The sequence below is a fragment of the Vespula vulgaris genome, chromosome 7 (assembly GCF_905475345.1).
Source record: "Vespula vulgaris chromosome 7, iyVesVulg1.1, whole genome shotgun sequence".
Lineage (NCBI taxonomy): Eukaryota > Metazoa > Arthropoda > Insecta > Hymenoptera > Vespidae > Vespula > Vespula vulgaris.
The window spans coordinates 7,240,096-7,265,707 of NC_066592.1; the positions used below are offsets into that span (position 1 = coordinate 7,240,096).

The 25,612-nt window shown below is 30.3% G+C and overlaps 5 protein-coding genes across 20 annotated transcripts in view; 2 read left to right on the forward strand and 3 right to left on the reverse strand.

Moving 5' to 3' along the window:
• The window catches only part of LOC127065366 (mitogen-activated protein kinase-binding protein 1), a 106,610-nt gene extending 102,792 nt beyond the window's left edge, over window positions 1-3,818 (forward strand). For 8 of the 11 annotated variants that reach the window (XM_050997567.1, XM_050997574.1, XM_050997573.1 and 5 more), the window contains 6 exons: window positions 128-276; window positions 381-585; window positions 702-828; window positions 936-1,129; window positions 1,390-1,410; window positions 2,402-3,818. In XM_050997567.1, the coding sequence (XP_050853524.1) occupies window positions 128-276; window positions 381-585; window positions 702-828; window positions 936-1,129; window positions 1,390-1,410; window positions 2,402-2,781 (1,076 nt within the window). In that variant the 3' untranslated portion in view covers window positions 2,782-3,818. Of the gene's footprint in view, window positions 1-127; window positions 277-380; window positions 586-701; window positions 829-935; window positions 1,130-1,389; window positions 1,480-2,401 lie in introns of all 11 variants that reach the window. The other 3 variants (XM_050997572.1, XM_050997576.1, XM_050997571.1) reach the window with 3 other exon arrangements.
• A 2,905-nt stretch (window positions 3,819-6,723) lies between these two features.
• Window positions 6,724-11,952, reverse strand: LOC127065372 (glycogen [starch] synthase). The gene is made up of 12 exons (XM_050997619.1): window positions 11,190-11,952; window positions 10,292-10,450; window positions 9,996-10,180; window positions 9,440-9,636; window positions 9,161-9,353; window positions 8,835-9,097; window positions 8,540-8,750; window positions 8,322-8,458; window positions 7,855-7,987; window positions 7,403-7,789; window positions 7,098-7,304; window positions 6,724-6,996 (listed from the first exon to the last, which is right to left on the reverse strand). The coding sequence occupies exons 2-12, from the start codon at window positions 10,428-10,430 to the stop codon at window positions 6,967-6,969; spliced, it is 2,082 nt and encodes a 693-aa protein (XP_050853576.1). The 5' UTR covers window positions 10,431-10,450; window positions 11,190-11,952; the 3' UTR covers window positions 6,724-6,966.
• Window positions 11,260-12,993, reverse strand: LOC127065264 (DNA primase large subunit-like). Its single transcript, XM_050997357.1, has 4 exons — window positions 12,358-12,993; window positions 12,039-12,051; window positions 11,534-11,584; window positions 11,260-11,417 (listed from the first exon to the last, which is right to left on the reverse strand). Exons 1-4 carry the CDS (start codon window positions 12,991-12,993, stop codon window positions 11,260-11,262), a joined length of 858 nt encoding a protein of 285 aa, XP_050853314.1.
• A 1,143-nt stretch (window positions 12,994-14,136) lies between these two features.
• LOC127065378 (ruvB-like 2) lies at window positions 14,137-18,858 on the forward strand. 6 transcript variants are annotated; one of them, XR_007782028.1, is made up of 9 exons: window positions 14,137-14,280; window positions 14,646-14,759; window positions 14,828-15,262; window positions 15,326-15,758; window positions 15,833-16,101; window positions 16,185-16,290; window positions 16,414-17,714; window positions 17,882-18,018; window positions 18,668-18,858. XR_007782028.1 is itself a non-coding variant. In XM_050997644.1 (8 exons), the coding sequence occupies exons 1-7, from the start codon at window positions 14,275-14,277 to the stop codon at window positions 16,437-16,439; spliced, it is 1,389 nt and encodes a 462-aa protein (XP_050853601.1). In that variant the 5' UTR covers window positions 14,137-14,274; the 3' UTR covers window positions 16,440-16,441; window positions 17,367-17,642. The 6 variants fall into 6 exon arrangements, 3 of the variants coding, with proteins under 3 accessions (XP_050853601.1, XP_050853600.1, XP_050853599.1); XR_007782026.1 differs by lacking the exon at window positions 17,882-18,018; XR_007782027.1 differs by lacking the exons at window positions 17,882-18,018; window positions 18,668-18,858 and having other exon boundaries at window positions 16,414-16,494; window positions 17,367-17,642.
• On the reverse strand, window positions 17,093-22,560 carry LOC127065393 (uncharacterized). Its single transcript, XM_050997675.1, has 3 exons — window positions 22,038-22,560; window positions 17,349-17,480; window positions 17,093-17,238 (listed from the first exon to the last, which is right to left on the reverse strand). The coding sequence occupies exons 1-3, from the start codon at window positions 22,141-22,143 to the stop codon at window positions 17,210-17,212; spliced, it is 267 nt and encodes an 88-aa protein (XP_050853632.1). The 5' UTR covers window positions 22,144-22,560; the 3' UTR covers window positions 17,093-17,209.
• Between the last annotated feature and the right edge of the window lie 3,052 nt (window positions 22,561-25,612).

Here is a 25,612-nt window from a genome sequence, read left to right on the forward strand (position 1 = left end):
CTTTTGTTTCTTTTTTTTTTTTTAATTCAATTCTGTATAATAAGTGTATTAATTATAGATCTATTATTTAATAAAAATAAAAGTTTATATGTATATTTATTTACTCATTTTTAATTGAATAAAATAGTTTCAGGGAAAGTAAATACTAAAAGTACCAGTGCGTCGTCAAGGGGTAATTCTGGGAACATAAATATTGGTAATCAATCGAGACATTCAACAACGAAAAATCATTCAAATCACATGACAAGAAGTAGTAGCGTCGGTGTATTAAATCAGGTATATATTAATATAAAATTTGTAATGAAATGAATAAAATAAAAAATGATCTATACGTCAAGTACAATATTAACGTAAAAAATATTGGTTTGTTTTAATAACAGAGTGATTCAGAATCTGATGCTGGTGTATCAGTAGGAGGAAGAGGATGGAACAATCAATCTGGAAATAATAGAATGAGCGGTTTAATGAGGCCAACGATTAGTTCGCAAAATAAGATCAATCATCAGATCAAATCGAATTCCTCATCCAGTAATAATCTTCCTTCTATTTTGAGGCGACGTGGTATGCAGGGAGCTTACTCTAGCGGTAATTATAATTTTTCTTTTTATATATAAAAATCCTTTTTCCATTTAAAATCCTAGAAACTCAATAACATTCCTTTTTTTATATATATACATACATATATATATATACAACAATAGTAAATCTAAGTCAAGTTGGTAATCAAGAAGATTCAAGTTCTGAAGATACTTCATCTAATGGAAATGGTGTCAAACCAGCTCTACCTCCAAGGCCTAGAAGTATCAGTATCGATCATTCCTCAGCCAGGTAGATAATAATTATATGTCAAAGAATGATTTTATAGAAATTCACGTGTCGTATATGTTAATATTCTGTCATGTATATGTACATCTATTATATATATACTTTTATAGTTTATGCCTTCCTGGTACTGCCGTTAGAAGATCTGGATCGTCCGGTCTTATAACAAATGGTCGAGGCAGTGGAAACATAATTGGTCAAAGTGGTGCAAGGTTATCAGTACCAAACAGAAATCAATTAGAACCTAGCCCTCAAGAATTACCTGTTAAAGATACAGACCGTGCCATTGATGTAGCCAGTGCCGAATGTAAGTATTACACGAGCTTATCTTATTAATTATTATGTCAGTACTTATATTCATAAATCACTATCATGATTAAATCATTTTTCTCAGTCGTCTTAGCATGCAAGATTGCAGGGAATTATTAAAAGCATTGTTTGTAAATTTTTCATCTTACTAAAATTTGGTGTGGCTACAAATCCGGACACATTAATTGGTATTCCATATTAAAAAATCTTCCAATAAATATTATATATTTCGATCTAATATAAATTTTACTCTTACAGTAGGCACGGATAAAGCATTAGGTAAACTAAAGACTTCTATTGAGAATGCTGTCCTGTGAAAATAATAAATCTATGACGTATTCAAAATTTGTAAGTGATCATGCTATGACCAAAAAAAAAAAAAAAAAGAAATTTTTTGTATTGTCAAAGTCACATCCAAACATAGTATAAATTAGAATCCAGTGTCCAGATTGCTGTATATATAATTGCTACATCTTACGTTTAAATTTTATGATAATATTTGCTAATCACGTTAGCGTCCATAGAGGCTTACTTAAAAATTACGAAAGTTTATATTTGATTTAAAGAATGTTACCACCTGTTATATTTATTTTTTCTCTCATAAATAGCTTCGACCTATTTTGACCTATACTTTAATATATTAGTTTAGTATTACATCATTATCAAATTTGTTCATCTATCATTAAATTCAATCGATTTCAGATCATCATTGAAAAATGTATTCTACTTTTTATTATAGATATTTCAGCTCAAAATATTGTATATGTAATACGAATAGCGTTTTCCTTTTACGTTTCTTAATTGAAAGTTAATTCCATTGTTCCTATTGTTATGCAACGAACAATCATATTAATATTTCTTACAAATTAGATCATTACATAGAAAACAATTGACAAAGATGTTGAATAAAGGAGACCTCCTAAGGGAAAAATAAAATAAAAAAAAAAAAGAAAAAGAATCATTCTCCATATTTGTAGGTATCAATCATAATAGCATGGTCTCATACGGATTTTAGAAGCAAATATACCCGCACGCTGCACGATGCTGCTATTTATTTTATTGTATTTAAATATTAAAGATGAATGTTACATTTGAAATCGTATCTTGGCTATAAGTAAAATTATATTCATAATATTTGAAACGGATGTAACATTTATCTTTAAAAAAAAAAAAGAAAAGAAAAAGAAAAAAAATAAAAGAAAAAGTGAATGCGTATTTCGAGATAGTTTTATGAAAAAAATTTTTTAATGCCACGACGTCGTCTTTGCAGTGTCAACTCAACTATGCAATACAATTGCGGATGAGCTTACGCGAACAGCAGATAACGTTGTACAACTGTACAAACGTTTAACAATAGACAATGAGGATGATCCATCAAGAACAACCATCGATAGGGATACAATGTTACGTGGTCTTGAATCTTCTGTCAATGAAACAATGCGTACATTACGACTAGTTGTGGCAGGCGTTGAAAATCATAACGATGAAACTAGTAATAATGTTGCTCCGAACGAAGTAACCGCGAAGTTTCAAGAATTACTTGCAGGCCAAGATCAAGGCAAGGTAGTGAACATGATGCAACAGTACTCGGAATTATTATTAAATATGATGCAACAAAGGATGGGAGGAACACAATCGAGCCATACATAAAAGAAGAAAACAAGAAAATCCGTCCATCTGATGATAATTGATTAATGCAAATGGATATCGTATTCATGTTCGAAGCACGTACGTTTGTGATGAGTGAATAAGTATTTTCTCGGCGATAATAATACTAATACTAATACTAATAATAATAATAATAATAGTAATGATAATGATAATAATATTAGATCACATTCCTAAGTGCAGGATATGAATATTTTTCTGGAGGGAAGGAAAAAAGATATAAGAAAGGAAAAAGAAAATGAAAATAATAAATAAAAGAGAGGGACTTCGGTATTTGAGTTGCCAAGATCCTAAGTGCATATCGTAAGCACGCATATGTTCCTTTTCCATTTGTCATAGTACATTGCATTCTTTGTGAGTACTTTTTGAATGAATTTAATATAGACTTAGTTCTTAAAAAGCAGATTGAACTGTCAGCAATGCAGCCTTGGGACTTGATAGGAATTAAAACTGCTGAACAGTGTCGTTAGAAAAAAGAAGAAGAAAAAGAAAAAGAAAAAAAAAAGAAAGAAAAAGGGAAAAAGAACTTCATAGCACAAAATATATTATTTTTGACTAATTCTTAAGCACTATAATGGGTCGCATTTGGAGATGAGGAAATCTTCAACGTCGTTCAATATAGTACTTGTTATTGATCAAGATAATTTGATGATGAATATGCTGAGGAAGCAACGTGTGAAAATAACCGGATAAACTCCAAGAAATATCATATGGTATAACTTCAGGACATTTATTTATCCTATTTATAAAATCAAATGTGTCGAATTTGTGCGTATTTTATCTTGAGGCCATATGCCGGGAAATGCCAATTAACTAAAGACTATTAGTATAGTACCCACAAACATACATATATGTATATTTATCAAATATTGAATGGTATTATAACGTATTATTAGTATTCTTGTTATGTAACCAAAGGGGTTGTCTGTACCTATGGTAAAAAGGGAAATTCTTTTCCCCTCCTAAATGTTTAAAAAGCTTTTAGACAGTCCATTAATAAAAAGTATACAGTATATAAACTTGCCAGAATAAGAAAGCGCCTAGTTACTAAATACTACATTAAGTATAACCAGGCTTTTCCAGATATAGAAAAATGTAGGGTGCAAATATATGATTATATATTTCAAATAATTATGTATTTATAATTATTAGAGTTTTCTTTCTTTTAAACATCGTTTATGCATCATTGAGATATTTTTTGTCTAAAATAAAAAAAAAAGTTCTTAGTTGTTAATATAAAATTGTACAAAGATCGGGAGAAATAGTTTTTACTTTAATTTGTAAAATTCAATGAAATTTACAATCGATATTTGCACGAACTACCAATTTGATGTTACCTTATAATAATGGCATATTTTGTCATAGGAATTGACCTATACTTGCATATTTTTCCACATAAACATATTATTCCTAAGAGTATTTGTCACAGTTCCAAAACATTATAAATTTCAATTAGAATTTGGCAATAGCATTGTTTAAAATTTTTTATCAATGACATCACAGTTATGAAATCATAAGGACTTGCAAACTATAGTTAGAATATTATTGTACCTTGTGGAGTAACATATTATACATGAATGTAAGAGATATGCAAAGAATGTAGAAGACTTCTACTAAAGCAATAATATATATATATATATATATATATATATATACACACACACACACACACACATACTTCCAAACATAACACTGCAAGAGAGATTAAAAGTACATTATACTTCATACATATAATTCTCTAACATGCACATTAGTCGTCTAGAATATTATTATTTAATTCATACATTTATTATTTTCGATAATTCATAGAAATTGAAGTCTTCTGCAAATATCTTTGGGAATTATTTTAATAAGAATATTTTATGAAAAAGATAAAACAGAATACAGACAAAATCACAAAGAAAAAGATATGTTTGCATTTCCTTGTGTAGAATTTCGTACAACTTCTGTATGTAGTTCGATAAATTAGACGTCGTCTATATAATGAGTATGTATGTATGTGTGAGTAGTAGAAAAAGTTGAATTTCAAAGGCTAGACTCTTGCTGCGAAGCCTATAACACTAAATAATAATTGATGCACGATTATATTTAGTCAATCGTATTCTCGAACGGACGGAATTGTACTATGAAATAATACATCTGAAATGTATAATATTTAACGATTTTAACATTTGCAGAAAGATGTAATCTTTTTTGTTACGTTGTAAGTTATTTCTTGTTTATTGTAACATTCTCACATTGTATGTAATGTATAAAAAGTGCCATTTAGGTTAACAAATCTCATTCAACAATACACATAAAAACACAGATTCCTATATAATGTGCTGCTTTTAATATTATACAAAAGAATACTATTTAAATATTTTATATATAATCAATTTCTTTGGTAACATCACTGCTAATCGATCCTTATTAGTTTTACATGAAATTTAATTATTTATTTCTGCGAGATTTAATTAATAATTTAAAGATTGAAAGAATCAAGAAATATAGAAGAAATGTTTACGTAAAAAGATTTATATTCCTGAAAATAATTAAAAAGAATATATATATACAAAAAAGAAAAGAAATAACCACATACGAGCAACAAACTAGTATATGTAAAATTTTTTAACTGGTATCAGCATTTTGTAATATGTATTGCTAGAAGATGAATATCATTATAGAAAGAGATCCATATGCAATTTGAACAAAAAAGTACTGAATCTCATTATGCATCTAAACACATTTAATTAAACTCATGTAAGAACGTATTCTCATTCCAAATTATCACCTTCATGCTACATTAATATCATCTACAATGACATTTCATAATTAAAAATTACAGTGGCTTTGTATATTATGTGCGTTGTATTAAGTTATACGATTATGGAATATATAATAGGTTATTCATTTTTTAAAATGTACATATTTATTTGAGCTCCGTAAGTAGTAAATGACTTCATAAAAAAATATAGATGCCAAATGTAACAATTCTTCATAAATATCTTTTAGCATTTCATTTTGTATATTATATTAATAATTAATAATATAATAATGTGTATTATCTAAAATGTTAATGTTCTATTAATTTGTTCTACTTTATCGTCGTATCTTTTTTTCTATTGAATTCGTTGTTTCTTTAAGGAAGAATGAACTGTATTTATAACATTATAAATTATATATGTTATTAGATAAAAGCTTGATATGAAAAAAAAAAAAAATGAAAAAAAAATATAGTGACATTCAAAAATGTAATGACAAAAATTAGAGAAGTTTTATTCAAGTGCCAATTCTGATGAAAATATAATTTTCCTATACAGCAACAACATATTATATAATAATTAATTTTATTAAATTTTATTAAAATATTAAATTATTATAATAGTTAATAATTTTATTTAACGTGTAATAAATTTGAGATAAATATCAGTTTTCTAAAACCATTAACTTTGTAATTAATATGATAATAAAAACAATTAATCAGAATTATTGAGACTGAGAGTATGCAACAGTAGTATATAGCAAAATATGGTTTGCTGATATAACGTATGTATATACTTAGATAGTTAACAGTGATTACGAGTATTCGTTTAAATCAGACGTTAGGACAATTTTATATAATAATTAATGACAAGTATTTTTTGGGGAACTTCCTACATAATCATCAATTGATGACGTTTACATAGATAATGTTAGGTGGTTGTATAATTTCTGTCGTATTTCATTCGTAAAGAGATAAAATTGTTTTTTTGTACCCGTAAACCTAAGCTAGTTACAGATAACAATAATGGCCAACATATTACATATTATATAAACTTTAATTTTATCAAAAGAATACGACAAAAATTATGTTGCAATCTAATAAATAAGATTATTGTCCACGAAGATTAAAAATATCTTTTCTTTTTCTTTTTTAAATTAGTAAAAATTACTATTCATGACTCAATTTAAAACAATATTTCATTTATCCTTGTTTTCATGATCGTATCTTTTGCATGCTGTAAATGGCAATGACAAAAGGAAACAAAAATTAATAACATAATTGGAATGAGGCAATGATGCTCCCTATAAAATTAGTATAATAATTAATATTTTGGCATTTCTATTAATAAAAATTTCATAAATTATATTATATATTCGAATGCACATAATTCAGCATAAAATTCTATATCGTAGCTTTCAATTTCATTTTCCCATTGAGCGTAATTCTTCCAGCTATAAAAAAGAAAATTAATAAATAAATAATAACAATTACATGTTGCACTTAAAAATACATAGAAAAGATAGTTTAGAAGAGTAACGTTTTAAAAGACTACCTCTTTTTCTTCATCTACTTCATCCTCATCTTCCTCGTCAGAACCATGGACAGAAGCTGCAGGAGTAGTATGTCTTGAAGATGATGGTGAAGGTGGTTCACTAATCGGTCTTGGATAACTGAATCTGCCTACACCACCTTCAGCATACTCCGATGCAAGCTCAGGATAAACAGTTGTTAATGCTTTTATTCTGGCTTGACGATAGTACTATAAATTATGAATAATATAATTATGAATTATATTATATGTTATATTTAACGGTGTTGTATAGAATAAGAAAAATATAAAATAATCAATTAACTTACAATACCAAGATTCCTCCAATCAAGAAGATCGCTCAATCTCTCAGTACGATTTCTTTGAATTATACGTTGTCTTCGACTAAGTCGAGCAAAATCGAACATATATTGCGCAAGTTGTTGAACACTATTTTCCAAACTAATAAATCTTCGATCTACGATATAAATACCATAACTCATTGGATCAGCTATATGCTCTTGCATAAAACATCCAAATCCAGATAAGTTAGTAGTTATACTAGGAATGCCCATAACAGTACATTCAGCTGGAGTATATCCCCAAGGTTCGTAATAAGATGGAAATACTCCTAAATGACAACCACGAACGAATTCTTCATAATCTAATCCAAACAATGGATTTGTTGATGATAAAAATTCAGGATGGAATACCATCTGTAAGAAAAACGAATCGTTACTTTTTTTATCTTTATTATTCTTTTTTTTATAGTATCAATTACCTTCACTCTATCATTAACTGTATTGAAAAGATTACATCTTCTAATGGCATTTAAGACTGGATCATTCCAATCGTCTACAACATTATGTGTGGTAACAGGTGGTAATCCATTTCTTTGTAGAGCATACAAACATCTAAAACAAAAATATTGTATGTGATAAGTATGTCAATAATCGGTTCAATGAGATGAGTCAAGAGACGTAAACGAAACAGTCGCTTTCTAACGCGCATAACAGACACATCTAATTATTGGCTGGCGAGCAATAATTAATTATCGAATTTAAGAGTACATTTTCATAAATCATTGTTAATATTTGTTTCAACTTCCCACCCGAAAACGAAGTTAGTAAATACATATTTCTGACTCGATCATGTCCCTATTACGTGTACATATGTATATCTTTTGACCCATCTCATTGAGCAGACTATAATGTTATCAATATACATATTCATTTCAATATCGCATACCGTTTTATTTTAATAATATCATCTTTTAAAAGAAGATCTTGTGCATCTGGCATACGACCCGACAAACATAATTCATACATTCTTTTTCCCATCTTGTGCTGTATATCAGTAATTGTATCTCTTAATGCTTTGGTTACCTAGTAAGAAGAATAATAATGGTCATTCGGTTTTACAAATTCTATTACAATACTTATTACAATGTAATAAGTCTTACTTACGGCATGACCACGTAATGATTCTACGTTAAAATTATTAGTTCGCGCTGGAAAAATAAGAAATGCAACTACAGTAATATCCGGTCTTGATGTCTTTAAATAATGGTTTAATCTTGCTAAAGCTTCTATGAAAATATCAGCTCCTTTATTTCCAAACTCGTAACGGCCTGCGATAAAAAAGTATAAAGTTTTGTCCAAGTCAAAATCATAATGCCTGAAAAAAAAAAGTATAGATCATAAAAGTATAAAACAAATAATGCAACGTTGTTAACAGTTTAAAAAAAAAGATAATATGTACCCATAAAAATGGCCTCGTACAAATTCGTGTATTTTCTCTTTGCTGACGGCATGTAAATTTTGAAATTCGTGTAGTGCTGCGAACTTTTTAACATTCAATCCATTTGGTGTAATAATATCAGGTTTGCGTTTGAGTAAATGTTCAGCTTCGAATCCTGTAATATCCGATACTGTTGTAAATGTATGTGCTAAATGTGTAGCCGCTCGTTCCATACAATATCTATGATAAATTTGGCGCTTCCCGGCTTCTTCGTCTACACTGAACTGTAAATGAAGTAGACACATAATTTAATATATCTAATAATATGAGAATATTATATAAATTACCTTATCTAAATTGTTGTAAAAATCAGTCTTTCCTGCGCATAAATATCTTCCAAGGAGTGTAGCATGTGTTGTAAAGACAGTTGCAACATCAACGTGTCTTGTTCTTAATGCAATTAAACCAACACCTGCCTGCCATTCGTGACAATGTACGACTACTCGTGGTGGAACAACAGAATATTGTTCTGCTGCTTTTCTGAAACATTTTAGATGCAATATGAAAATCTATATTTTAATATTAAAATTATTGGCCTATAAAGGATAAATATTGATTTGTTTTACCTGAATTCAGAGATAAATTGACAAACTAAATATCCAAGGATTACTGCATCATTCGCTTCAATATCTAAATGAGGAATACCAAGATTGCATGTATTCCACATTTCTTGTTTATATTCATCTAATTTCCATGCTGCACTTCCAATATCAAATAAAATTATTTGAGGATTTCCATCAACTAGCCATGTTCCAGTTACAACCTCAATAAAAGTTTATATATTAAAATAATTGAAATATCCTATAGGACACAATCACTACACACAAATCTATAGTAATGAACAATTAAAGCAGACAACTAGTTAAAAACATTAAACTATTATTAAAGGAACTATTATTTGTAACATATAAGTTTACGTCCTTGATTTATATTTGTAGTCTTTGAAATGTAGCCAATTCATGACTATGCACATGTGTCTTTAACTAACACAAATCAATGCAACAATGTATTTTATTCTTGTACAGTATTCAATTTATTGTTAACATATTCTAATAATTTTTTTATATCTAGCGATTATTTCAGAATATTTAGAATTTGTTAAAATGTACAATTAACACTTACTTTAAATCCTTGATCGCGTAAAATTTGTACGGCTTGATTCAATGGGTTATGATGAGGAAAATCGGCCTCTTCGACCTCGGTTCTTGCTGTAAGCTCTTTGTACGGTCCCATAAGACAGTATTGATCACCCATTTCTTCGGTAGATACGTAAGCTTTAGATCGTATTACCGTGTATATACCACCGACTAAAATATAGAGATATATAACAATATAATAATGAAAATTATTATAGATACTATTGTAGATAGTAGTATAGTGTAGATAGTTCATTTTAATTATATTTAATTTAATCGTACCTTTATTGGCAACTTCCCACGCAACTTCAAAATTCCAGCGATTTTCATGTTGAGCTGTATAGCCACGATCCATGAATTCCAACAAATCATTGCTACTGTCTACACGGTAAAATCTTCTGGAAGCACGTTCTTTGGACATTTTGCTAGTTTATTTTTGATCTACAGTTTAAAAGAATGATCATTTGATATATTTAACATTCTTTTCTATATAAAATATATATTCATTCATTTTCATTCATTTATTTTTTCACTTGCATTATCTTAACTTATATGGCTATAAAAACTAATTAACAATTTGATTTATTTATTGGATTTATCAGTTTATTTCTCTCCAGTTTACATAAGACAGATAAACTATTGAAATTATTATTAAAATCTAAAAGATGATTGAAAAATAACAAATTATAAGATACTATTACTAAATTAACAATTAAATCCGTAACGAAATAAGATTTCAATACAGTGTTGAAAATCATTCAAACATTATGCACACGTGACAAGACGATATTATTTAAAATCGAAAGAAAACAAATAAAAAAAAAAAAGAAAAAGAAAAAGAAAAAGAAAAAGAAACCTGTATCGACTTTATTCTTCAAATGTTTCATTCATCATAGAATCAATATTAAATTATGAATGAAATCAATATTAAGGGGAAAAGAAAAAAGAGAAAGTTTATAAAAGAATACACATTCGTTTGGTATCGGCTTCGAAGTTCAAAGGTCAATGACAATAGAGCGTTAATGAAAAATTATACCGGTGTACAAACATTTGAGAGAGAGAGAGAGAAAGAGAGAAAGAGAGAGAGACAAAAAGAGACAGAAAGAAGAGAGAAAAAAATGTCCAAGGAATTGGAATAAAACCATGAAAATATACGTTTGAAATTCGTTAGATTTCTTACCGCTCGATCGTCTCTCCTTCTTCGTCACGAGTGTTGAAAAAAAATTTGTTTTCTATCACTCGCAGCTCAGTCAGATAGACGACGAGCCGCAGATTTCCACGCTCAAATTCGTTTGAAGGTCACCACGGACTACGGAAAGGTCACAAGGGCTTGGCTTGAAGATCGTCGGTACTTTAGGCAGATGAATAACGGCGAACATACGATAACATGATCTCACTTGGGTCTCTTCTGTGACGAATAGATGGCACAAAATCACTCCCGGTTTAATTTTCGAACGACTAAATCGTTATAATCATATTTTGGTCGTTACGAAATTCTTTATAGGTATAGTAGAAAGTATCTACGTGCTATCTTAGGATTATGATGAGAGCACAGAAGTGACGCTAAACTGCGCCCTTGAAAGTTCAAATGACTAAATTTAGCGCCAAATGTTATTCCCATTTTTCTTTCTTTTTCCTTTCCTTTTCTATTTTTTACCTCTTTAGAACACATGTAGGCGTGGTACAGATATAAATTATAATTCATTAATTAAAACAACGGACTTTATATATGAATATATCTGCCGGAATTATTTATTTGATATCTCGAGTATTACGTATGTTTTCTGTTATTTTCTCTCTCTCTCTCTCTTTTTTTTTCTTTTTATCGTTTCTTATTAATACTTCTTTTTTTAATTTTTTCTTTTTTGTGAACGATTACGTCCGTAGATGTCGTTGAAATAATATTATATAAATTCTTCATACGTCGACTAGCGATAAGATCTTTTTTTCATTTAAAATACATAAGATAAAAATAAACTATTGGATTTCGGAAGTATAATAATAAATAACTGGTAATTGCGTAACTTACATATATTTGTAATCTGTAATAGGATCTCGAGATGAATTTTATTGTTTAAGTAAACATCATTATAAAATGCAACGATTCGAAATATATATATATATATATATATATATATATATATATACACATACATACATACATACATACATACATACAAATATATGTGTGTATGTATGTATAAAATATTAGTATATTATAATTTCATTCGACTTTCAACAAAATAATTTACAGGAGAATTAAATGTTTTATATATATTGCAATTATGTGTGATTTCATGATATTTTTTACATGCTTCTGTGTAATTTTTCTTTGATGATAATTTTACGATATCTTCAATATCTCCAGGTACAAATTTGTACTCATTTAATTTTTCTGTAAGTAATGCATCTGTTAGATGCTTAAATGGACAACCATAAGATTCTGTTGGTTTTATATTAAAATTGATAATACTTGAACATTTATAACTACTGTAAGTTTTCTGTATATTTCCTTCACCATATATATGTCTTAATCGATATCCATATTCTCTTTCAAATGTTGTTTCACTTATTTTTTTTGTAAATTCTTCTTTCCAAAGTTCCATAGCATCATCTGCAGTAACTCCAATACTTTTTAAGAATAAACTGTACTGTTTACGTTCTCCATGTTTAAGATGATGATCTCTTCTTAATATTTCATGAATTATTCTCATACATAACGGATAAGATTTTTTTGACACATCGTCCAATTCTGATAACGATGGGCCATTGTATTTTTTCATTATTTCTTTTTCAGATTCGATATACTCAGTTAACATGTTAAAGATTTTATTGATTCTAGGATCATTTATTGCATCTTCTGCAACTATTGGTATGGATTCTAAACCTGCTGCTAAATTTTCCTTGAAGTAACCAAAACATAATCCAGCTAATTCTTTTTCAGGTACAAAAGCCATACCATGTTTAAGAAAAACTTTATGCATTTCAACTAAATCTATAACAAATGTAAATGGCACCTTGTAAAAAGGCTCATTAACTAAATTATTCAATTTAATATATTCTTGCAATTCTTCTTTATCTTCCTCAGAAATACTATGCGTTTTTAATTTATTAACATTAAAAAATTCTTTCATCTCTTCGATTGTTGAAGTATATAATCTCCAATAAAAAAGTCTTAATTCTTGAATGTGAAACCATTTTTTTTCGTGTATAGAAAAAACTGTTCTTAACATAAAATGGGAAATATGATCTTGTTTTCTCAAGTGCAATACTTCGTCCATCACTTTAACATCTGATCCAAGTTCTTTACTAGGGCCATTTATAATTTTTATAAATGAATTATAACCTTTTCTTTTCAATTCATTTATTAATATTGCTTTGCATTGTTGTGCCGTTCTTCTTGTACCAGTTTCCATATATATTCTTTCTACAAACAGTAGAACTTCTGTACGTTGCATACATATTGATTCTAATTCTTCCAATGAAAAAGTCCCTTCTGGGTAATATTTATACAATTGCAAATCATGTAAATATGATTCTGTAGGATTCATAGATGTGTCTGAGTTATGATAAGCAAACATTTAAGGATGATACAATATTTACAAAAGAAAAAATTTTTAAATCTACAAAAATAAATTTCTTAATTCACTTTTCCACTTTTTCCACAACTGTACTTCAATTTGCTAGCTTTCTATTAATTGCATAATTTGTATACTGTTAGCAAAAAAGCTAATTTAGAAAATATAATAAATTAAATATTTATTGTAGCACAATTATATTTCTATTTATAAGAAATTTTAAGTTTCTTTTTTAGTAAAGGAACTTTTTTACTTTTAGGTTATAGTATTTAAATTTGATTATTTCTATTATCATTTTTTTTTTTACGAGTTTTTCAATATATATTAACAGATATTTTATATTATATTGGTGCATAAATTAAACAAATAGGTTAATTTTTCCAAAAATAATTTTATAAAAAACTATGTATATATTATAATTATATAAATGATATAGTATAATAATTGAGGTAACAGATCGATATATTTGAAATTTTTCTAATTCTTTTCAAATTTATCCATCTTTCGTAAAATTTAACGAAAGTGACAAGTATTTATATTTTATTTTAGAAATTGGCGCTGTAGTCGCAGACGATTATTCACGTCAAGTTACTACTCTACATATTACGAATATATTTTATGGAGCAATGTAGTTTGGTGAAAGATTCGAAGTTTAAACTGTTGTACTCACGTGTGTAAAGGATTACCATGGCGGTAAGAACTAAATTAATTTTTACATATTATTCTATCTTATATTTTATAAATTTTTAAAATTCTTATTCGTAAAATTCATAAGCGTTATTACGATTATATGTGATCATACAATACTTTCCGTATTATAGATACCGGTTAACCTATACAAAATTTATTTATTTTTCTTAAATAAAAACTACTTCATGTTAGTTTTCCATAAAACAAGTAATTTTTTTTATTGTATACGATATAATTTTATTATTATTATACGGGAAATATTGATTATATCCATTTAAAGCGGTTGACATAGTAACTGTTTGTTTGATCTATACTTGTATGACTTGTAACTTTTATATTACTATATATTCTTTTATTATTTTTTATAGACTGTTGCAGCAACAAAAGTTCAAGAAGTTCGTGAAATCACAAGAATTGAGCGTATTGGTGCTCATTCTCATATTAGAGGTTTAGGATTAGATGATAGTTTGGAACCTCGTCATGTAAGTAGATTATATTATAATTATTTCTTTTATCTAACAATCAATTTATTTATTAAAATTCGATTTAGGTATCTCAAGGTATGGTTGGCCAACTCATGGCCCGTCGAGCTGCTGGTGTTGTCTTGGAGATGATAAAAGATGGAAAAATAGCAGGACGTGCTGTCTTATTAGCAGGTCAACCTGGTACTGGTAAGACTGCCATTGCCATGGGATTAGCTCAAGCGTTAGGAATTGATACTCCATTCACATCGATGGCTGGATCTGAAATTTATTCTTTGGAGATGAGCAAAACAGAAGCATTGACTCAAGCTATAAGAAAATCGATAGGAGTTAGAATTAAAGAAGAAACTGAAATAATAGAAGGCGAAGTAGTAGAAATTCAAGTAGATAGGCCTGCTACAGGAGTTGGTGCAAAAGTTGGAAAATTGACATTAAAAACTACAGAGATGGAAACAATTTATGATTTAGGAAATAAAATGATTGATAGTTTAATGAAAGAAAAGGTGCCCTTAGAGTATATTTATTAAAATGGTTTTTTCGTCTTTGTTAACATTAATTTTTTGTAGGTACAAGCTGGTGACGTTATCACGATTGATAAAGCAACTGGAAAAATTAATAAATTAGGACGTTCATTTACAAGAGCTCGAGATTATGACGCAACAGGATCACAAACGAGATTTGTACAGTGTCCAGAGGGCGAATTACAAAAACGAAAAGAAGTAGTTCATACTGTTACTTTGCATGAGGTTGATGTTATAAATAGTAGAACACATGGTTTCTTAGCATTGTTTTCCGGCGACACTGGTGAAATTAAATCCGAAGTAAGAGATCAGATAAATGCTAAAGTAGCCGAATGGCGTGAAGAAGGAAAAGCAGAAATAGTACCAGGAGTATTATTTATTGATGAAGTCCATATGTTAGATATTGAATGTTTTTCCTTTTTAAATCGTGCATTAGAAAACGAAATGGCACCAGTTGTTATTATGGCAACAAACAGAGGTAATTTATAAGTAAATCTAAAATCAATTGTGCAAATTATTTTTTATCTATGTCAATATATTTACTTATCTCAGGAATTACGAGAATCAGGGGAACTAATTATAAAAGTCCTCACGGTATTCCCATCGATTTACTCGATCGTATGATCATCGTTCCTACAACTCCGTATCAAGAAAAAGAATTGAAAGAAATTTTAAAAATAAGATGCGAGGAAGAAGATTGCGAAATGGCGGATGATGCATTGACTGTTCTTACAAGAATTGCTTTGGAAACGTCTTTGAGATATGCTATTCAATTAATTACAACCGCATCTCTTGTCAGTCGACGTAGAAAAAGTACAGAAGTAAGCAAATGAAATCGGATAATGACATATATGTAAACGCAATAATATTGATTACTTTCTTTTTTTTTTTTTTTCATTTTTAGGTGAGTATAGACGACGTGAAACGCGTTTATTCTCTATTTCTCGATGAAAATAGATCGACACAATTTCTTAAGGAATATCAGGATGATTTTATGTTCAATGAATTACGTAAGTACTCTTAAATATTAAAAGTTTATTTATTGAAAAACAAAAACAATTATATTTTTATAAATATGGATATACAAAAATAGAAATAATCTATATTTTTCTTATATTTTTTTCATTTTTCAGCCGAAGAACCTATGGAAATTTCGTAACAGTATGTATCTTTTTTCATTTTTCAGCTGAAGAACCTATGGAAATTTCGTAACAGTATGTATTTTAGTTAAATTTATCTATCGTTTATATTAATTAAGAATTTTTTATTTTTAAATACAGTATCTTGTTCGTATCACATAAATATTTATGGATTATGATAAATACGATTTTCACGATACAAAGTATTTTATATCTCAGATCCAGTTTCTTTTGATTTTCTTGCGATATTATTTTGAATATAATTAACAGATATTATATATAACAACTTGTCATATATGGTTTCTAAATTAGATAGAAACACACATTAGTATGTATCTTTTACATCCCTGTAAGTTTACATATGTATGTGTACAAAATTTAATTGATTGGATATTCAAAATATTCGAAATTATATTTACAAGGATGTAAAAGGGACAAACATGCTTTTGTACATTCTCTGTTCGATAAATAAATCTAAAAATCATTAACAAAAATTCTATTTTGATTTTAGTTAATATAAGAATAAAACAAACATAATTTCTTTTACTGTGTCATATATAATCCATTAGTATGTACATGTGTGTATATATAATATATACTAAAACATTATTCAAAGTAAAATTAGTTATTAAAAAGAAATGTGTTGGAGATAAATTAATTTTTGGTGTAAAGCATTTAAACTTATGTTAGAAACGATCTCAACAATTTGCGTAGAATTATAATAAGCTCGCTAAATTACATTAAATATTTATCTTCACGAATCATTTATTTCTTATGTAATCGATCCAAATTAGGTTTTCTTTTCTTGACTTTTTTTAACTGAAAGATTAAAAAAAAACAAAGTTTGTATATTATAAAGAAGAAAATGAGATTCATTATTTATTTATTTATTTATTATTTATTTATTCATTAGGTACTCAAATACTTACTTGTAATTAATTTCACAGTGCCATCTGGTTTAAACGAGGATTGAGCTTTCTTATCTTTTGATATAAAACCTAATCCATATTCAACCTTATAAACTGGCAATGGGATTACGGTAGAAGATACGGGTATCATTACTGAAAATAAATAATTATTATATCAATAAATAAACGACAAATGTTTATTTATCGATCGTTTAAGAAAAAGATCAAGAAATGTTTTGAATCGTCGAGTTCGATACGAGGTTAATGTGTATCGCGTGTCTCTGACTTTGTAAATAAAGCACAACAAAAGAGTAACTTATACACAAAGATATCAGTTCTTCGCTGATCTCCGTGGACCACGGACGTTATTTTTGGAGGCCTACACGAGTAAGTATAAAATTCTTTCCCTAAAATACATACATCGGCCTATATAATAATAATTATAATATTAATAATAAAATTAGTAATAAACAAACAAATAGATAAATGTAGAAAATGCAAAGTACAATCTGAAACAATAGTCTAGATAACTAGTGGATGTAAATTATTGGCAGGTATTAAATATATAGGACAGAGAGAGGGAGTACTGTAACCAAAATATTACATAAAGCAATAATCGATAAATAAAATCTGGAACAAAACAATGCACCATTCTATAAATACACATAAAAAACAATTATAGAAACGTAAGGTACGAACTATACTTGGATACATCGATAAACACAGGACAAAACAAGTGTAATACAATCGACCGGACCTTAGACTTATGCACGAACGGAATAAAATATAACATAGCTCGATTGACATTTCAATAGCTAATAACAATAACATATAAATACAAGACAAATACCACGATAAAATAGAGAAATATACTAATTCAGGAAATACAAAACATGTTAAAACTATATAAAGTATTTATACATGATTCATTAATAATATCTGTATTTGGAAATTTATTTCATTTCCAATAGTTAAAAAAAAAAGATACTTTGAAATAGCGAATTTACATCTATATAGACACGAGGAAATTCATAGGGCTTAAATTAGTTATATAGAGCTAAAAATTTATGCATCACCATAATGCAAACATTTTTGAATATAAAAGAGGAAAATCAGATTTTGTAGAGACTCGTCTAATTAGTTTAATATTCCAATAAATAAGAGAAAGAAAATTAATAATAATAATAATAATAATAATAATAATAATAATATATATATATATCTTAAGAAAACATTATTTCAGATTATAATTTATAATTACAATTAACAACATTATAACAAATATAATGATCGTATAATAAATAATATTTTATATAACACTTTTAATATTTCGAAATTAGAACACAGAGAAGAATGAATACTACACTCGCTAGGACGCTATTCCAAATATCTCAACTATTTTATTACCGACGAAGCAATTTCCTTTTTAGTAGAAAAATCTGAAGAAGAGGGTATTAACTTTAAAGTACTAAGAAACTCTTATTGTCCAACGTCTTTCCATTCCGACTTTTAATAAAACATGTCAAACAATTGCAAGTCTATCTAATAAAAAGTCGATCTTTCTTTCTCATACTTTCTCTCTCTCACTTTCTGTATCTTTTTCTTCTTCACTTTGTAAGCTTTTATAGATAGGACGAAAAAGATAAAAGTGTTTCTAACGAAGCGTTGAAAACTTTAACAATTTAAGCTTTAAGGGATTAAACTCGTTAGTTCACGTAACACTTGTACTTTGTAATGGTGTACACTTAGTTGCAATAGGTGACGCATCATGTTCCTTCTCTCTCTCTCTCTGTCCTACACACACACATACACATATATTTTCCACGTATCTAATCAGGTCTCTCCTTCCCTCTTTCATGTCCTCATTCCACAGTAATAGCCAAGGACGAGCTATCGACTTCCTCTTCTCGTCTTAAAGCTCCTACGTAGGTGGATGCTTCTCGATTGAATACTTTCGTCTCCGGTAACAGGAGATATTGTTACAAGCATCGCTTCACAGATCACTTTTCTTCCTTATATACCCGAGGGAAGAGATAGAAAAGGAGAAGAAAAAGAGAAAAAAAAGAATAGTAAATTGATAAGGACAGCTGTTGCATATCGACTACGATCGGATTAAATAGTGTATATACGTATATATGCACGCCCGTGTGTACATGTGTTTGTAAGAAATCACCTTTTGAATCGAATTAACATAAAAGAGAGAGAGGGAGAGAGATCGAACGTATTAGATAATTAATTTTTACGGTAAACACGTACATACGTTTGGACCGGTCCAACGACATATTACTTCTTATAAATAAATAACGTCGAATCGTTAAATATCGAATACTTTTAACGCGAACGTTTTACGCAATTTTACGTACCTTTAATTAAAATTTCTCGAGCTTAATATATAGATATATTTGTATATAAACATATCTACGTACATACCAGTATAAACAAAAATTAATGTCGTTTCACTTTCTACGTAGATATCTATATATCATAAATTTACACGGTAGCTTCGTTCGACGTTTGACTCTTCAGTCGTGTCGCGATTATCCCTGACGTGTTAAAAAAACACACACACACACGCATATACGTTGACATGTGATATAAAAGGAGTCGCATCATCAAGAAGGAAAAAGAAAGAGAGAGAGAGAGAGAGAGAGAGAGAGAAGCAGGGTGTTAAAGCATATGTACGTACTACAAACTATATAAGTACATATACATATATATATATATGTATATATATATATATATTATATATATATGTGTGTTGGAAACACACGATGAACGGACATTATAAAACAGTCTCGTCTATGTTTGGGTTAGACCACGAGTCTCAATTAGAGTCGGGATTTTCGAGAGTTTGCTGTAGTGTCAGTCGGTGGTCTCTCATTCGTTGCACCGTACAGACGCATTTCGAGATTAGCCGTGATATATATCTCCATGAATGCGAACACGTGTATTAACGTGTAGCAAGTGAAAAGGGGTCTGGTTCCAATGATGTTAGTATTGGTGTTGGATATTGGTATTAGTATTGGTATTGATGTTGGTATTAGTGTTAGTGTTGGCGTTGGTGTCAGTGCCAGTACTGATGCCGGTGGTTCATACTAACGATCGTAAACGTAGAGAGAAACACGCGTTAATCGTGACTGGGTGCCGCAGAAATCAAGAATACAATCTAACCCGGGATCACGGCCTCTCTATAATCCTCACCCACGCGTTTCCAGCTGACGTCATCGTTCCGTTATTCTCTCACCTGTCAATGATCGCCTTATATCGAGAATGTTCGGTTTCGAAATAATCAATTAAGAAAAAAAAGGAAAGCAAAAAGTAAAAGATAACAAGCGACGCTTGAAAATCTTTCACGCTTTATTTTGTCGTACGTACTTACTTATTTACTTATTTTATGTTGATTTACGAATCTAATCGATCGGTTTTTCTTTCTTTCTTTCTTTCTTTCTTTTTTTTGTTCTTTTTTTTTTCTTCTTCTTCGTTTTTTTATTAATAATTAACAAAGTTCATTCTCGGGAACAGGTGCAACGATCGACTTATCTATATACTTCGTATAAGCCCGACACTAGACTCGACTCGTTGTCCATCGTTATCGATGATTAATAACACCGATAGGGATATATATATATATACATACATACATACATACATATATATATATATATATAACGTGGTAGAATATTCGACATGACACTGACATGACGTCCCGTGACGTATTGTTAAACCAGTGAGAGAGGATGGGAGAGAGAGAGAGAGAGAGAGAGAGAGAGAGAGAGAGAGAGAGAGAGAGAGAGAGAGAGAGAGAGAGAGAGAGAGAGAGAGAGAGAGTGAGAGAGAGTGAAAGAGAGGGAGAGAAAAAGAAAGAGAAAGAGAGAGAGACCGAAATATATAGAAAACACGATGTTGGTTCTTGCGTTAATTAATTTCGACGGCGATCAACGTGAAAGTTTTTCTACAACAAACTTTTTCTTCAAGCGAGAGAAAGAGAAAGAGAGAGAAAGATGTCAAGATCTATTTCGATTTGAGAAAAAAAAATACGAACAGTCGATTTTTTTTATTTTTTTATTTCTTTAGATTTTATCTTATATATATATATATATTTTCTTTTCAACGTTTTATGTGATCCTCAATAAAATTTAGAACACGCAATGTCTCGTTTTCCTATTTAAGCGACTAACCGACCGTCTTTTTTCATCGAGCAAAGAAGGGAGATTTTATTCGGTCTAGTAGAAAGAGAAAAAAAAGAAAAAAAAAAAATGAAAAATGGAAAGAAAGAAACGAGAAACACGAACAAGATACTTTCTTCGAACGAGCTGCTTCGTTATCTTCTTCCTAGCAACGAAAAACTACGATTTCCGAGATGTTACGTATTACAAGAAGATATATATGTTAGACATTTTCAGATGCAAAATAATTGTAGGAAATGTTGAATCGCTGAAAATTTACATTTAAAGTAAAACTTAGAACCAATTTAAAACGTCCGTACGATATTGGTCACATAGATAGTTCTAATAAACTCAACGATTTGTAAGAGATAGAAAAAGGAAAGAGAGAAAGAGAGAGAGGTAGAGAAAGATAGAAAAAGAGAAAGATTAGAAAGAAAACGAAATCACGAAGAGTACAAATTCGTCTAACTTTTGTTTATTTTCTATTATTTTTTCTAACCGCTCGCAACAATTATCGATCGTTCGTAGATATTTATTTGTTTACCTGGTTCGAAAACGTTGTCCTGATTTCTCTTGTAAATCGTAGGCTTCGCTTGCGTGATCGCGATAACGAGCACGCAAAACGTTAAGATCGTCCGTACGATCCACATTTTTCGTTTGTCTTCTTCAAGTAAAGTCTCCTCGGTTATTTTATTTTCTTTTTTCTTTTTTTTTTTTGGATTTTACTATTTCAAAATCACACTTCAAAATCGAGAAGAGGATAAATTTCTCTCTCTCTCTCTCTCTTTTCTCTCTTTTTTTGTCTCTCTCTCTTTCGAGATCGTCGAGTTTGCCTCGCGATGTTTGAATCGGCACTAACATAAGCGCGGGCACACTCGTAAAGAAGTGAAAACACTTGGCCGCGAGTGGGGAAAGTCGAGAACGCAAACTCGCGAAATCCGTTGGTAGAGAATAAAATATCGTTGTGGTTGGGCAAGGAGGGGGAGAAGAGATCGGTTTTACTCTCTTATAAATATCGGTATCTTCTTCCTTTCGTTTCACACCATCTTTAGAATTCGTCGTGCACTATTAGGTCTACTACTTAACAAGCAGTAAAGACGAGCGAACGGGGTGGTGGTATTAGAGGGGGTGGGGAATGTACGCGTGTATGTATTGTAAGTATTTACTTATATCTCGACGAGAGACGCCATATCATTTTTTTTACGATCATTTTTTTTCTCAGATACACTCTTCAGAGTAATAAGAGTGAAAGAGAGGGAGAGGGAGAGAAAACAAAAAAGAAGATTTTTCTATTTTTCTTTTCTGTTTTTTTTTCTCTTTTTTTTTTATGAGAAGACGTATGTAGGTATTATTGATCGATTATCGTTCGAGACTTCACCAGAGGCTGCAAGGAATTAATTACCATCTCATTAAAGAGTTGTTTATTTATTAGGCACGAGACGAGCTTTCGATGAGACGCTATTTATAATCCATGCTTTTATTTTTATTCTCTACGTAGGATACGTATACACACACTATAATACATTCATAGATATATATATACATACATACACACATAGGTATATATACACTTAAGGTATATCGGTTTTTATTTGTAGACATTTTTCTGATATATCGATCTTCGTAATTAACTTAATAAACGAGAAAGAAAAAAATTGGATATCATTGTCTGCATTATTTCATGTATAGAGGAAAAAGCTTTGTAATAATATGTCGAACGTAAGTGAGTCAAGCATGAGATGAGATAGAAGAGACACAATCAAGGTGTTCGAGAAGACAATCTGGGTGCGTCAAGGATTTATATTAATCATTCTTAGTAAACGCGTCGGTAAAGCAACCAGTTATATATATACAGTTTACGTATGTAAGGATGCGGCGACGTAATAGTCTGACTAAAACGCGATAAAATTCTTTTCCCCTTTCGTAGTCATACTCTGATAATCAACGTCGACGATTATATTTCGATCATCGATAAAATCTACCAGATCGATCGGTATATTTAACGATCGTGCTTATTTACTTGCTCGTTGGTCATGCGAACTCACGAGAACGACGAACCATCAGAAATAAATTAATCAATCAATCGTATAAGATACTAGCGCTTCGTCACTTTTTTCTTTTCTTTCTTTTTCTTCTTCTTCTTCATTTTTCTTTCTTTCATTCTTTTTTTCCTTCAACGAGAGAGGAAAAGAGATAGATGGTAATGCATACCTACACCGATAATAATTTTCAGTCATTTATAGATTGACCCGATTTAAAATCGAGTGGATGTAATTGCGGGAACGTGTCTTCGCACATTATAAATCGATCGACATCATCGATGAGGAGAAGTATGTCGAGAGAGAAAATGAGAAAATGAGAAAATGAGAAAATGAGAGAGGAGACAGAGATAGATAGGGATTTCTCTCTTCCTATATATATTTATATACATATACATAAAGATAGAGAGACAGAGAGAGAAATAGACATATAGACAGACAGAGAAAAAAAGAAAGAAAGCTAGGAAAGTTAGGAAATTGACGAATATGCAGGTTCGACGATAGCGACGCTAATTACAAACGGTCGACGCCGGGCGTGACAGTGGCATGGTGGTGGTTCAACAATGGAAACTGGGTTAAAAAGTGAAAGGATCGAGATTGGAGAAGAAGAAAAAGGAGGAAAAGAGAGAGAGAGAGAGAGATAGAGAGATAGAAATAGAGATAGAAATAGAGATAGAGATAGACATAGAAAGAGAGAAGAAGTGGGAGAAAGGAGGGTAGCGTGGAGCTAGAATCGGCCATACGTTCGCACGAACGAGAAGCCTCAAACGAGTAGGTCGACGTCGTAGTATTTTCACGATATTCCGAGACGAGTCTTCTCGTTGACGTCGTTTTCATTCTCTTCTATCCCTTCCCTTCCCCCTTCTCTGTCTCTCTCTTTTTCTCCACGCTACTGGCATTATTACTTGAAAAGGAATTCGAGAGCGACTTCGAGAGGACGCCTGCCTCCGACCGCTCTCTCTCTCTCTCTCCGAATTGGCGAACGACGCGACAAGCTCGCTTGACGTTTCTCCTCCACCGCGTGAAGAATTTGTTCGCACTGTGAAAAACTCAGGAGAGAAAGAAAAAATGAAAAAAAAAGAAAAAAAAAGAAAACGTACGTCCTCCCGTTAGAGCGAGCCATAAAAAGGGAGGCTCAGGAGGGCTTTTTTGTTCCATCCTTATTCCATTCGAACTTTCATTCTTCCTTCTCTCTCTCTCTCTTTCTCTCTCTTTCTCTCTCTCTTATTACTTCTTTATCGTTATCCGCGATCTTTCGCTCTCTCTCTTTCTCTTTTTCTCTCTTTATCTCTCTCTCTCTCTGTCTCTTTCCTTTTCTCTTGAACTTTCTCTTTTTTACATTAATTACCCAAAGCCGACGTCCTCCTTCCTACCTTCTCTTTCTCTCTCTCTCTCTCTCTCTTTCTCTCTTTCTCTCTCTCTCCCACCCTCATTCTCATCCGTCTCTCCTTTCTCAACATTCCCGTTTCCTCATTTTCCAACGCAACGACGCATATCGAACGGCGAGTAAAAGCGACGTAAGCCAGACGCTTATTTCGCCGTTTTTCCAGATCTTTTCTACGATCGTCCAAGCGATTCTAATCGACTCTACTATTACACTTTATTTCCACGATTTTTATTAACAAAGCGTCGCTTGATCTTCCTCCTCTCTGTTACCATCATTAACCATAAATCCTTGAACTCTTACCGACTCGACGACTCCCTGCAATGCGAACGATCGTTCTTTCTTCTATGTATATACATATATATATATATATATATATATATATATATATATACACACCTCTATCTATCTATCTATCTATCTATCTATCTATCCATCCATCTATCTTTCTCTATCTCTCTCTCTCTCTCTTTCTCTCTCTTGCGTGTCTATCGTTCGCGACAACGATCAATAGCTGGATTTCAACGAGCAGAGTATATGCTGGAATACGAGCCGACGGACGTTCGACTACGTAATGAAATGGATCAAGTTATGTACATTTTGATATTATAATAACGCCATTTAATAAATCCAACCGAAAAGAATTTTATCGAAATAGATCGCTTGAAGAAATCGCAGTTAATTGTGTTATTAAAG